The sequence below is a fragment of the Megachile rotundata genome, chromosome 1 (genome assembly GCF_050947335.1).
Source record: "Megachile rotundata isolate GNS110a chromosome 1, iyMegRotu1, whole genome shotgun sequence".
NCBI classification, from domain to species: Eukaryota; Metazoa; Arthropoda; class Insecta; order Hymenoptera; family Megachilidae; genus Megachile; species Megachile rotundata.
Window position 1 is genome coordinate 16,992,422 of NC_134983.1, and position 13,421 is coordinate 17,005,842.

Here is a 13,421-nt window from a genome sequence, read left to right on the forward strand (position 1 = left end):
TAATTCTGAGGTCCGGACTTTCCTAATTGTGTTTACCAAGATTGAATCAACATCTGGGGTTCATGGAAGCAGAAATACCGTGTTGATAAAAACGAATAATAGAACCTGTAGGAATTTACATGAGTTCCAGGCAGAGCACAGTTAAGATTTTTTGCGTTACAAACCCTCTCTGAAGTGGGAATATCCCGAATAAATTATTGGTGGACATTTTATTTATCGGCACGTCTCTAAATAATAGAATTCCTGGAGAAATTTAAGCGGGTTCCAATGATTGAGTAAGATTTGTTGGAGTTCAGAATTTTTACCAAAGTGGGGATATCCCGATTGGTGGAAATTTTACCTTGAAATCGGCACGTCCCCAAATAATAGAACCTCCAGATTTTAAGTGAGTTCCAAGCTGGAAGTAAGATTTGTTGGGATTCAGAACTTTACCAAAGTGGGAACATCCCGAATAACTTGGTGGAAATTTTACGTTGAAATCGGCACGTCCCCAAATAATAGAACCCCTAGATTTTAAGTGAGTTCCAAGCTGGAAGTAAGATTTGTTGGGATTCAGAATTTTACCAAAAAGGGAACATCCCGAATAACTTGTTGATGGAAATTTTACTTTGAAATCGGCACGTCTCCAAATAATAGAACCCTCAGATTTTAAGTGAGTTCCAAGCTAGAAGTAAGATTTGTTGGAATTCAGAATTTTACCAAAAAGGGAACATCGCGAATAACTTGGTGAAAAATTTACCTTGAAATCGGCACGTCCCCAAATAATAGAACCCCCAGATAAATTGAAGTAAGCTCCAAGGTTGAAATAAGATTTGGAATCCAGTACCTTATCAAAGTGGGGACATCCCGAACAATTTGTTAGTGCATCAATTCTGAAATCAGAACGTCCCTAAACAATATAACTCTGTAAAAGACTCGGCCTCAAGGATAATTTAATTTTGCTTAACCCCTTGACCTACAACATTAAATCAGACTCATGACGCACATTAAAGTTCAAATTCCACAAAATTAAATCGTATTTGCATAAATTCGAGTATGATACCAATTACAGTTTGCATAATTAAAGACCGTAAAATGCAAAGTACACTTAACATTTCAACATTGTTTATTCACCTGAACAGTAATAGGCAGCTCTGACCTACCGAAAAACTTATGGGCTACATACACCTTGCATGCACTAATGTTTAAAACATGCTAAGGTTTAAGTTCACGTGTTGACATGGTCTTTGCAGAAAATTTTCTAAACGAGAGTTGTAATCGAAAGTAAAACCAGCCACGTTTGATGAAGGAACAATGATCCGGTTCGTCGATCTTGACGTTCATTGATGACGGGCTCGTACGATGTCTTAAAGGCGCCCTTACACTTGCTGGCAGCGTGAATGGCTGACCGGAAACAACGAGTTATGACACTTGACATGGAGTCTTAAACGCTTAAATGTGACCAAGCTACGTGATCGCATTGTGTTCACCATACGATGCAAACGTTTATGCTCGCGTCCGAAGCACGACCTGATTCTCCGTTGCACATTTTATGGGTTTTCTTCAAACGGGAAAATTACTGTGGTCAGAAACGAAGCTAGGATGGATTGTATTCGCTCGCGTGATATGGTCGTTTTACATCTTCAACTTGATTGAGATATACGATCGTGTTATGCTCTTTGGTGAAAAAAGAATACTTATTATTTTTAGAAATATTTCATTGGTGTAAGGACTTTTGGTATTTTAATTATCTGACGTTCCTAAGAAAATACAGTTTCAAATCTAACAGCTTGTAGGTCTAACTTTTAGGTCTTGAATTAGTTAATAGAAATAACTTGGAGGTACTGCCATAGATACCACAAAAAAATATCGTGAAGATATTTTTCGACTCACAGATTTATAAATGTAAATGAGATGTGTTTTCAAATTTTCTTCAAATATCATCTTAGAACTTTAGAATCTACCCATCAGTGATTGTCATCATTGTAGAATAAAGAATACACATTAATCCTTCAGTCAACTTAATCTTTTCAAATTATATTAATAATCTACCCATTTAAAAATACTACCTGACAATCTGAAATCCTTAAAATTAATTAGAATATACAGGAATCTTATTTCAGTAAAACTCGATTGTCAGCTAAATTTACGAGTTCCCAGGAAGTCCAAACTGAATCACCATCAATTCTAGTTTGCCGAGAATGCTGTTTGGCATAAATACTGTTCGTCCGTATAAATGTCGTAGTTTTCCAGTGAAACGAGAAGCGAGCAAGATTTCTCTCGATACCGATCGAATTTTTCTTCACCGACTGGAAACTCGTAAATCAGAAACAAGAGTCGAGACGTTCATCGAACGATCGGAGAATTTATTGCCTTGAAAGAGATTCCGATCATCCACGACAATCGGTACCTACCCGTGTACATTGACACTTTGTTCGTTCAACTGTGTCGTCTTCCAACACCAACTGCCCGTGAAATTTCCTTCCTTGCTATTCGACAAATTCGCACTTTCTCTCAGGCTACACTTATTATAGTACATTATCGAAGTTGCTCTAATTAAAATCGTTCTAAACTATGCTTGCACTATTATCTTTGCGAAAGACTATTGCGATATTACTGCGGTATTTCAAACTTGATACATTTGAACTGTAGCTTTCGAAATTTGGTGAATTTGATATTTGAAAATTTGGAGTTATATTTTGGAGAATATTTGGAACATTGGCAATTTGAGAATTTGGGAATTTAGGAATTTAGGGAGTTTGGGATTGATTTAGAGATTTAAGAATGTGGGAATTTCGGTATTAGGAAAGTTAGAAATTTGAGTAATTTGGAAATTTGAAAGATTTGGAAATTTGAAAGATTTGGAAATTTGAGAGATTTGGAAATTTGAGAAATTTGGAAATTTGAGAAATTTGGAAATTTAAGAAATTTGGAAATTTGAGAGATTTGGAAATTCGGGAGATTTGGAAATTTGAGAAATTTGGAAATTTGAGTAATCTGGAAATTTGGGAGATTTGGAAATTTGAAAGATTTGGAAATTTGAGAGATTTGGAAATTTGAGAAATTTGGAAATTTGAGTAATCTGGAAATTTGGGAGATTTGGAAATTTGAGAAATTTGAAAATTTGAGTAATCAGGAAATTTGTGAAATTTGGAAATTTGAAAGATTCGGAAATTTGAGAGATTTGGAAATTTGAGAAATTTGGAAATTTGAGTAACCTGGAAATTTGAGAAATTTGAAAATTTGAGTAATCTGGAAATTTGAGAAATTTGGAAATTTGAAAGATTCGGAAATTTGAGAGATTTGGAAATTTGAGAAATTTGGAAATTTGAGAAATTTGGAAATTTGAGTAATCTGGAAATTTGTGAGATTTGGAAATTTGTGAGATTTGGAAATTTCTCAAATTTCCAAATTTAGAAATCTAAAAATCTAAAAATCTAAAAATCTAGAAACCTAGAAATCCAGAAATACAAAAATCTGAAAACACAAAAATTTGAAAATTTAAAAATATAAAACCTTGAAAATTAAGAAACTTCAAAGTATAAATTTGAAAAATTAAAAACTTGAAAGTTTAATGATTTAAAATGTAATTATGACATACATTCGATTATAGTCCTAAATAAATCGTGTTCTTCGAGATTTGCTATTAAAAACTGCAAAAACAAAACGTGTATCGGATATGCAGTAATAAACACGTTAAAAGTAAAAGCATGCGAGATTTCAAGGAGAGGCACGGTTTCAGCTGCTGTACATCCGTGCTCGAAGGATTTCGAAACGAATCCCTTACGTGTGTTGTTCAATCGGAGGACCTTTCCGAAGACCTCGACGTGAAATATATTCATTCTTTTACATTGATTCTTCTCACCTGCATCGTCACGTTACTCCCACGCAATCGTCTCTCTCTATTTATTGTAGAATACCTAAAGTCAGAGCTGTCTCCAGAAATTACGGTGCCCTGAGACAAAATAAAATTTGCAACTTACATCTAAATTTAAAACTTTGTACATTTTTAACTTTTATAATGTTTCGATTAAAAATGTTTAAACTGGAAAATGTTTCAATTAAAGATATTTAAATTGGAAAATGTTTCGATTACAAATTTTTAGCTGTGAAAATGTTTCAATTGAAAATGTTTAGATATGCAAATGTTTCAATTTAAAAATAATTAAATTTGCAAATGTTTGAATTGAAAATATTTAAATAAGAAAATGTTGAATTAAAAATGTTTAAATTTGAAAATTCTTATTGTTGAATATTTGATGATTACAGTGGTAGATTATTTGATAAAGAAATTGGCAGTTACAAAATTAGACTATTTGACGAAACAATTTGCAGTTGTACAGTTGTATTATTTGATAAAGAAGCATACTGGTAAATTCACTCATTCCGTATGCGTGTCAAGGCTAAGAGATGGCAGTTGATTGATCTATTTGAATCATTTTTGTTCAAGAAAAGAGAAGTTAACGATTCTAGAAATTATCAATTCTGATTTTCAATGTGTCTTTCATCATTGTATATTCTAGTTTGATCATTCTACGTCATCGAGAAAAAATTTAATCAATGACCAGAGTGATTTATTGGATGCATCGTGAAATCTTCGTAGTTTAACTACGTATGAATTATATTTAGAGAACATTCGCTTATCGTGATATTTTAAGATTGTTATCAGATAAGGATTTAAAGTAAAGTGGAGCGACTAACATTTGTGTCTTTCTTTTATTCAGGTCGGGACGATTTCGACGGAGGGCTGGACTTCTCGCAATTGGAAGATTTTATTAACAGCGACAGCGAACAACCGGCTACGTGAGTATCTTCATCTTCAAATCTTATTTGCCTCTTTTGTTATGGTACCTTTATCTTCAAATATTATTTGGCTCTTTTGTTATGATGTTTAATCAAAATATGTGCTCGGATTATACTGATGTGTGCGCGGTTGCAACGTGGGCTTTTCTTTATTAAGAGGAAGTTCACAAGTGTTTAAGATCTACAGTCTAGATTAAGTGCTTCCTAGGTTCTCCTTGGAATATTTGTATCTTTCAAAATTTACAAATTTGCTAATATTCGAATTCTCGAATGCTCAAGTTCCTACATATCCAAATTCTCACATAACTAAATTCCCACATATCCAAATTTCCACATATTCAAATTCCCACATATCCCAATTCCCACATATCTAAATTCCCACATATTCAAATTTCCATATAAGCCAATTCCCACATATCCCAAAACCCACATATCCAAATTTCCACATATCTAAATTCCCACATATTCAAATTTCCATATAAGCCAATTCCCACATATCCCAAAACCCACATATCCAAATTTCCACATATTCCAATTCCCACATATTCAATTTCTCACATATCCAAATTCCCACATATACAAATTCTCACATATCTAAATTCCCACATATCCCAATTCCCACATATCCAAATTCCCACATATCCCAATCCCCACATATCCCAAAACCCACGTATCCAAATTCCCACATATTCAATTTCTCACATATCCAAATTCCCACATATACAAATTCTCACATATCCAAAAAACCCACATATCCCAATTCTCACATATCCAAAAAAACCCACATATCGCAATTTCTATATACCCCAATTCCCACATATCCAAGTTCCCACATATCCAAATACCCAATTATCCACCTTCTCAAATCCCTAAATCCCTAAATTTCGAAATCTTCACATGCCAAGCTCACAAATCTCCGCCGTATAATCTTCCTAAAACGAGTTATTTTTCAAAAATTCGGAAACGATAGTTGATAAAAACAATTAACATTTCGAAACGTCCGACGGCAGCTTTATTAAATTCATTTTCAAGTATTAAACGCAATTACTAAACATCCGATCGTCTGCGTTAATTATCGATGCAGCAGAAATATTCCTTACAAAAATTAAGGTATCTAACAAGGAAAACAAATTTTTGCATTTTCACACGTTTACGCTGGTAAACAATACTCTTTCTCCTTTTAATTATTTACCGGCCTTCGTAATTCCTATATATATCAAGTCGTAAATTAACACGAAATTTTAAAACAATGACTCTTTTTAAAATGTTCAAAAAGTACTTATATTCTTTAAAATTCATTATTGTCCGTTAAAACATTTTAAAGATTTTTCTAACCGACGATGGTGTTTCACTTTACCGGGAAGCCATCGTTAACGCCTACATCGTCAACGTATGCGACCGCAGCAAACACGATCCTGATTTTACATTTGATTAATCCATCGAGGCACAGCTCTTTTCTACATTCGTAGACTAAACGTCAAATATATACGATAGTTTAAAATCTGATTTTATCAATCTACTGCAGAATAGGTATTTTTGTAGAATTTTGCCCACTCAAATAGATTTATCCTACATTTCACTTTTAATAATACTTCTATTAATGGATATAATAAACCATCGTTATTTAACTTAATTTTACATCGACTTTCACGAACATTAGCGTTTGTCAAACATTATGCGCGTGATGCTAGCCGGTTTATCTCTACCGGTTATATCTGCACCTTACACCATGTACAATTGGCCGGTGGTATCAGTAACGTGTATTACTAATTAACGTGTTGTACCACTAATTTGCGGTATCCAACATCACTAACACATTATTACTAAATTTTTACATTTCTAGCTCGTGGCATTACTAACTCGTAACATCAGTAATACGTGGTTCACTAAAACGTATGAACACTAACGAGTTGTGTCACTAACACGATATATCACTTATTTGAAATATCACTAAATTGTATCACCAATTCGTGATATCACTAACTTGTATTACCAACTCGTGATATCACTAACGCATTGTATTCAATATGTGTTGAATCGCTCTGTATCACCACATACTGTATTGCCAGCATTGCTTCCCATGTTGCATTGCTCACATCGCCCACCGCGTAATCGCGCGTTAAATATACTCCATATTCCCATATAAAGATACAAGTGTAACCGTTCGACAAATTATAATCAGCAAAAGTTACAACCGGTGGATGGCGATGTATTACGAGAACCACTGCTCATTGCAGCCGGGTTAATAACCGGCCGATTTTGTGAGCGCATTATACTGTTTTCATGGACTATACTTCGTGGAAAGCGTGCGTTGGAATAGCAGACAGAGATCATGTGGTAGCGACCGCAGAGGTGTAATGATATAATGACAGAGACAGGCTGGACGGAATTGATGGAATCAGTGCTTGCCGCGTTAGGCTTGGTAATCCAACCTAACGCACTCGTCCCATTAAAGGCCCCGCCACGTTGCGACGCATTGCGTCGCGTCGCATTGATCTCAGAAACAGATTTCATTCGCGGATCAAACGAGAGCTCTTCACCCTTGATCCTCCATTAGGTCGTAGGGTTACCACGATACTAACTACACGTTCATTATCCCACTTTGTATCACATAAATTTCTTTCGCAAATTACTGCACGAGTATTTTTTGTATCACTCTTTTACCATGTACAGCGATATTTTATATACAGCGCATTTTTAGCATGTACAGCAATATTTCGTATATGGCATGTTTTTAGAATGTACATGTTAGATATTTTTTTAGAAAAGAAAACCGTTCCCAATTGAGGTACTGGGGTAAGTGCCGAAAGGTCAAATTCAGTCCTCTTACCAAAGGCATCCTTGCCTCCCCACTACGTGGCCAGATCCTCAAGGAACAATCTCAATTATTCGACTAAGTAATTCAATAACAAACTGTCTATCCTTTTCTACAATCTCAGAAACTAACAAAACACACAGTCCTGCGACATCCGATGACCATACGACTCCGAGTCGATAGCCATCATCTATCGCCTCACTTGGACTCTCATAAGCAACCTTTCGCTTAGACCTCACGCAGTCTATCCCTCTCATAAATCGTTCAAAGGCAAAATAGCACGGGCTAATTGCCCTCGATGACCCCCCAAAATTCGTTGACGCTAACATACAGCAATATTTCATGTATTTTTTACCATCTTTTTCGTATTATTTTCTGATGAAATCTTCGTGCTCGAGATGGAGGTTAAAGTGTATTGGAAGATATTGGAGTATTAATAAGCATGATTATTTTAATATCATGATGTAATTGCAGATATTTCGCGGACACCCTTGCTCACAATGAAAACGGGGGTGGAACGACCAGTCATGGTGGTCGCGTCGAAGCGACGACCACTCAACCACTCTCTCGATTACCCTCGCCGATTGCTCAAAGTCATCCGGTCTCGAGTACCTGCACATCCGGTACCACGACCGTTCAAAATGGCGCCGCTTACAAGGATCCACAATCGTACGTTCACCCGTAAGTCGAATTAACGTTCTGCATTCGAAATGCTTCATTTGTACTATTAACTCGTAATCCGTATCAAATGATCGATTATTCAACGTCAATATTTCTCAGACATATAAAATGAATTTAACCCCTTACACTATTTTGACTTGTGACGCACTCGTACTTCAGCCGTGATCAATTTTACTCGCATTTTTAGTACGCTTCAATTCGAAGTTCAAGTCCAATTATAATTTGCATAGTCAACGATTGCATAATAACATACTGACATAATATTTCAAATTCTTTTGTCTGTGTTAATATTATAGCTGTAATTAGTCAGTTCCGACTGACGCACTTGACAAATAAGCCATAGTGCAAGGGGTTAATGGTTTACCATTAAAGAAATTATAAATGAGTTCCGATTTTAAAATGACTGTGTTTGATCTGAAAAAAGCAGGAACAATGAAATTATAATTTTTAGCCACGCGTTACCAGAAAGTCCACCAGACAGCGGTAGCGAGCCGCCATATTCGCCACCGGGTCACAACGATACTCAACACGTGCACTCACCACGTAAGTTTGCTAAACATTCCGTGTAAGATCGATCACTTCGTCGAAACTTTTAGTCATAGTTATGACTGAAACTCCCAAGGTAATCACGATCAAATTTCAACCGTATACCAGCTTCTATGTTATCGTTTCAGATCAAAAGGTAGCTCTTCAGGAAATGCTGCTCCATCATCAGGGCAATCAGGCAAATTACGCTCCAAACCTGTTACCATCCTCACCAAGAACTTTAACGTCGTCCACGGATCCGATGCTACTGACGCATTCGGTTCTAACGTCGCACCTTGGGTCTACGACACCGAATATTCAACCGCAACAACAGATAAGTCAGAATCTCGTGCCTTTGCCGCACGAACACAGCCCTGGAAACATCAACACCCTGTACTCGTCCTTGCAATCGGCGCCTAAGAAGAGAAAATTGAGCCAGGATGGACTTGTCCATGTAAAGCAGGTGCAACGAGTAAAATTCTTTGCTACCATCATTGATTAACTGTTTCTCAGAATGAAATGGACTTATCGATTGACTCTCTGATTGCGGACCGGTGGAATATGAAATATTCCTTAGAAGTACAAAGTTAGATGTAGAAACATGTAGAAATTTCACATGGATTTCAAGTTTGGAAATTTATAAACTGGGCATTAACTGGAGTTAAATTCAAATTTTCTTTCTCATCGATCTGTAATTTGAGAGTTAACGAAACAATTGTAATTGTATTCTAATTGTTATTTACGTTGAGTTATTTATGGCTTAGGAACCTGAATTAGGCACGGTGGAACACAGCTGTAGCAGTAGCAGCGCAGTCCTCGACGGTGACGAAGTCGCGGAAAACGGTTACATCGATGCTAGTTACCAGTGCATCCGGTTTCATCCGTTTCAGCAGACATCTTGGCACGTTCTTTGCGATCATAATTTGAAAGAACTTCCAGTACCTCATTACCGGGTGGACGCGGACAAGGGATTCAATTTTAGTAATTCGGATGATGCGTTTGTCTGTCAGAAGAAAAATCACTTCCAGGTAATCTCGCAGTTAATAAAAAAGAGAACAATAATTTTTATTCAACTTTGGAAATAACAAAAGAATTATCTTAATTATCTTAATCAAAGTAGTTATAGCTTATTTCTTGTCAACTCTGTTTTCAAACCTTGTAATTGCAAGAGCGTTTGTAACAAGAAAATGAATCTATCTGCAAGAGTAAGTAACTATGTATGTCAGAAAGAATGTTGAGATAAAAAGATCAACGGGCTGAATTGTTTAACATTCTTCACGCCGGTAATTGCCCCAGTTCAGAATCTATTCTGGTAGAAGTTATCAAACGTAGCGTGTACATATTATCGAGGTCCATAAAAGAACAGAATACTGTAATTGTACGAAACGCGGTGTTCCAGATTACCTGCCATGCTCAGCTCCAAGGAGAAGCTATATTCGTCAGAACTGGCGAAGGTCTAAAGAAAATAAGCAGCTTTCAGTTACACTTTTATGGCGTTAAAGTCGAGTCCCCGACCCAAACGATCAGAGTTGAGCAGAGTCAAAGCGACAGAAGCAAAAAACCGTTCCATCCGGTGACGTAAGTATACGTACGAAGATGAATGACAATAACATGGCCAGTATATCGTTCTTTTTTTTCGTTTCCCATTTTATGCGAATACACGAAAATGATATGCAAACCTTTCGGAACCTTTGGTGCGAAATTCTTTCATACTCGACGAATGTACGGAAATCCTTGCTTCACGCTGAAACAGAGCTGCTTTCAGGGTGGAATTAGGCGGTGAACGTGTCACGAAGGTGACAGTTGGCCGTCTTCACTTCAGCGAAACGACCAGCAATAACATGCGGAAGAAAGGGAAACCGAATCCGGATCAAAGATATTTTCATTTGGTTGTCGGATTGCATGCTCACACCGCGGACCAAGCTAGCTATCAAGTAGTGGCTCATGCATCGGAGAGGATAATCGTCAGGGTAATTACTGTTGAGTATAAAATCCTATGGATTAGCAACTCTAAACACTATTTAACGCGTATAGAATTACATGCGTGTCACTTCATACGTAACATGCACAGGGTGAACTATCTATACTAGTACTCTCATAATTTTACAAAAATATGTATCATAAAAATGTGCATTCTATGTAGGCAAGTAATCCAGGACAATTCGAGTCAGAAGGCAGTGGTGTCGGCGCAGAAGGTGGTTGGCAAAGAGGATCAGCTCCGGACAGCGTTTATCATGCTGGTCGAGTTGGGATCAACACAGACAGGCCTGACGAAGCTCTTGTAGTTCACGGCAATATGAAGGTGTTCATCTGTCTTACCTGTGTGTTTTTTTAACGCTTTAACTGTCATATAGAAATTGTACAATAGCTCTAAATGATTTTTATTCAAGTTTTACTTTAGGAAACAAACTTATCTAAAATGTATGTATAACAGGTGACGGGTCATATTGTTCAACCCAGCGATGCACGAGCGAAGCAAAACGTACAAGAAATAGATACGCGTGAACAATTGCGGAACGTGCAGCAGCTGAGGGTTGTTCGCTACAGATACGCCCCGGAATTTGCTCAGCATTCAGGTTTAGGCATTAAACAGCAAGAGGACACAGGTGTGATTGCACAGGAGGTCCAACAAATACTACCAGAAGCTGTGCTGCCAGCCGGTGATATAGTTCTTCCAAATGGTCAGAGGATCGAGAATTTTTTGGTAGTGAACAAGGAGAGGATATTCATGGAAAACGTTGGTGCTGTGAAAGAACTATGTAAAGTAAGATAATCATATTTTTGTTATAATTATTGGATACCCTTTTTATTTAGCAGTTTTTAATAGTGGTTGAATATTTATAGGTGACGGATAGCTTGGAAACTCGTATAGACCAGTTGGAACGAATAAACAAACGGTTAGCAAAGTTGAAGAGAGACGATAGTTTGAAAAGTTCAATCAGTACGATATCTAGTAAGACCACTGTACAGGGAAAGGGAAAAAAGAACGAACGGGAGGACGAGTTTCTTTGTAGTAACAAGTTCATTCAGATCGTCATCGTTATACTTATCCTTATCATGGCCTTTTGGTAATTACATCTCATGATCTCATCTCTTCAACCTGACGCTTTATTATGTACGGTGTGTCTCAATTAAACTCGCTAAAATGTCACAATCATTTATAATTGTCAAATAGTGTAGTAGTCAAAATTGTGTCAGGTCGAAAAGGTTAAATCTACTTTCTCTTCCCGTGGAAAGTAAAATATTTGATTGAGTGATTTAATTTTCAGCCTAGTTGCAATGGCGACGTTGTATTTCTTAGAGTATCAGAAACGTAGCAACTTCGAGTGGCCAGCAGTAAGTAGTAATGGAATGTTGGCCATAAGACCAGCCCATCCGTTGACAATATCGAGTACACCTAATTACGATCCGAGATACAATTCCTTATTGGATAGCACGTTGTCCTCCTTGTACACTAAACATGGATCGCACAGCAGAGGTTTAGATAGCAGTTTGTCGGTGAAAAGCAACGCGTTTTCCACGTCAACGCCGCATACAAAGCAACAGCTTTACTCTCATGAAATAACTTGGTACCCTACCAGTCATTCGGGGCCACAACCAAAACTTGACAAGAATAGGTTGGTAATCAGTTAATTACTTTCTTCTCAGATAGCATGAGAACTATAAGACGTATAATACCTCATATTCTAATTTTAGAAATTTTCAAATCGTCAAATCCCCAAATCTAATATTTAAGAAACACAGTTTGTTTTTACATACGTCATTAACATTGCAGTGAATTTCCTGGCAACTGGTTGAGCAGAAATGGCGCAGGCGTTATCCCCAGTAATGTAGATGAGAATGATCAGGGATCGGACGTAGAAACTTCATCTTTGAACAAAGGTCCGATTCCTTTAGGTAGACCAGTAGATTGTCCTAGACACTTTAGCGAATTTGGAAATCCTTGTAAGGTAAGCTGTTTCCTTCGCATCCTTCTGACCTTTTTTGTTACTTCTACGTTAAATCAAAATATCTCTTTTCAGGTGCATTGCTGCACTACCAAGATGCATCAGTTTGAGGAGCTTCAACCTGATCATCCTCCAGAGAAGAAATCAATTTGTAAGTTTCAATTCTATCGTTTTAAATTTATGTGATATACACTGTTCACGATAAAAGAAAATGTAATTGCGCTTTTTAGCAGACCATATAGAACAGCCTTTGAACGTACACGAAGAAAAACGGAAAATAACCAAAGGTTTTCAGAATGGTATCAACCCTTCTGATCCAAGCACGCAGACGCTTGTGAAAGAGGTGGAGTATCGAATATATTTCTCCTTAAACACGATTTCGTATAATATTAAACGTTATATTTCATTTTACAGAATAATTACAAATATTCTTACAAGAGGACGAGAAGGGAAACTAGCGGTGGAGTCTGGGCGGAAGTTGGCAGTAACGCCGCGGGATCGTTGCCACCAGAACCTAAACCACAATTGTGGATAGTGGCGGAGAATTTTAACGCTTCGCTGGATCAGAAGTATTGCTCCGCATCTTCGCAGGATACGCCGAATAATATTACTTGCGTCATTCCTTTATCCAAGTATATGCCAGATGTTCGTCTCACATTGCATTTTGTGTA

At 37.0% G+C, this 13,421-nt stretch overlaps 1 protein-coding gene across 7 annotated transcripts in view; it reads left to right on the forward strand.

The window, feature by feature from the left end:
* LOC100875058 (myelin regulatory factor) overlaps positions 1 to 13,421 on the forward strand; it is a 64,331-nt gene that overhangs the window by 46,001 nt on the left and 4,909 nt on the right. The window contains exons 2-16 of one of the 7 annotated variants that reach the window (XM_076533970.1): positions 4,704 to 4,782; positions 8,072 to 8,278; positions 8,730 to 8,821; positions 8,953 to 9,275; positions 9,568 to 9,831; positions 10,203 to 10,381; positions 10,557 to 10,782; positions 10,947 to 11,105; positions 11,238 to 11,567; positions 11,648 to 11,871; positions 12,073 to 12,420; positions 12,579 to 12,753; positions 12,826 to 12,901; positions 12,984 to 13,093; positions 13,165 to 13,418. In XM_076533970.1, the coding sequence (XP_076390085.1) occupies positions 4,704 to 4,782; positions 8,072 to 8,278; positions 8,730 to 8,821; positions 8,953 to 9,275; positions 9,568 to 9,831; positions 10,203 to 10,381; positions 10,557 to 10,782; positions 10,947 to 11,105; positions 11,238 to 11,567; positions 11,648 to 11,871; positions 12,073 to 12,420; positions 12,579 to 12,753; positions 12,826 to 12,901; positions 12,984 to 13,093; positions 13,165 to 13,418 (3,046 nt within the window). Of the gene's footprint in view, positions 1 to 4,703; positions 4,783 to 8,071; positions 8,279 to 8,729; positions 8,822 to 8,952; positions 9,276 to 9,567; positions 9,832 to 10,202; positions 10,382 to 10,556; positions 10,783 to 10,946; positions 11,106 to 11,237; positions 11,568 to 11,647; positions 11,872 to 12,072; positions 12,421 to 12,578; positions 12,754 to 12,825; positions 12,902 to 12,980; positions 13,094 to 13,164; positions 13,419 to 13,421 lie in introns of all 7 variants that reach the window. The other 6 variants (XM_076533969.1, XM_012297035.2, XM_076533980.1 and 3 more) reach the window with 6 other exon arrangements.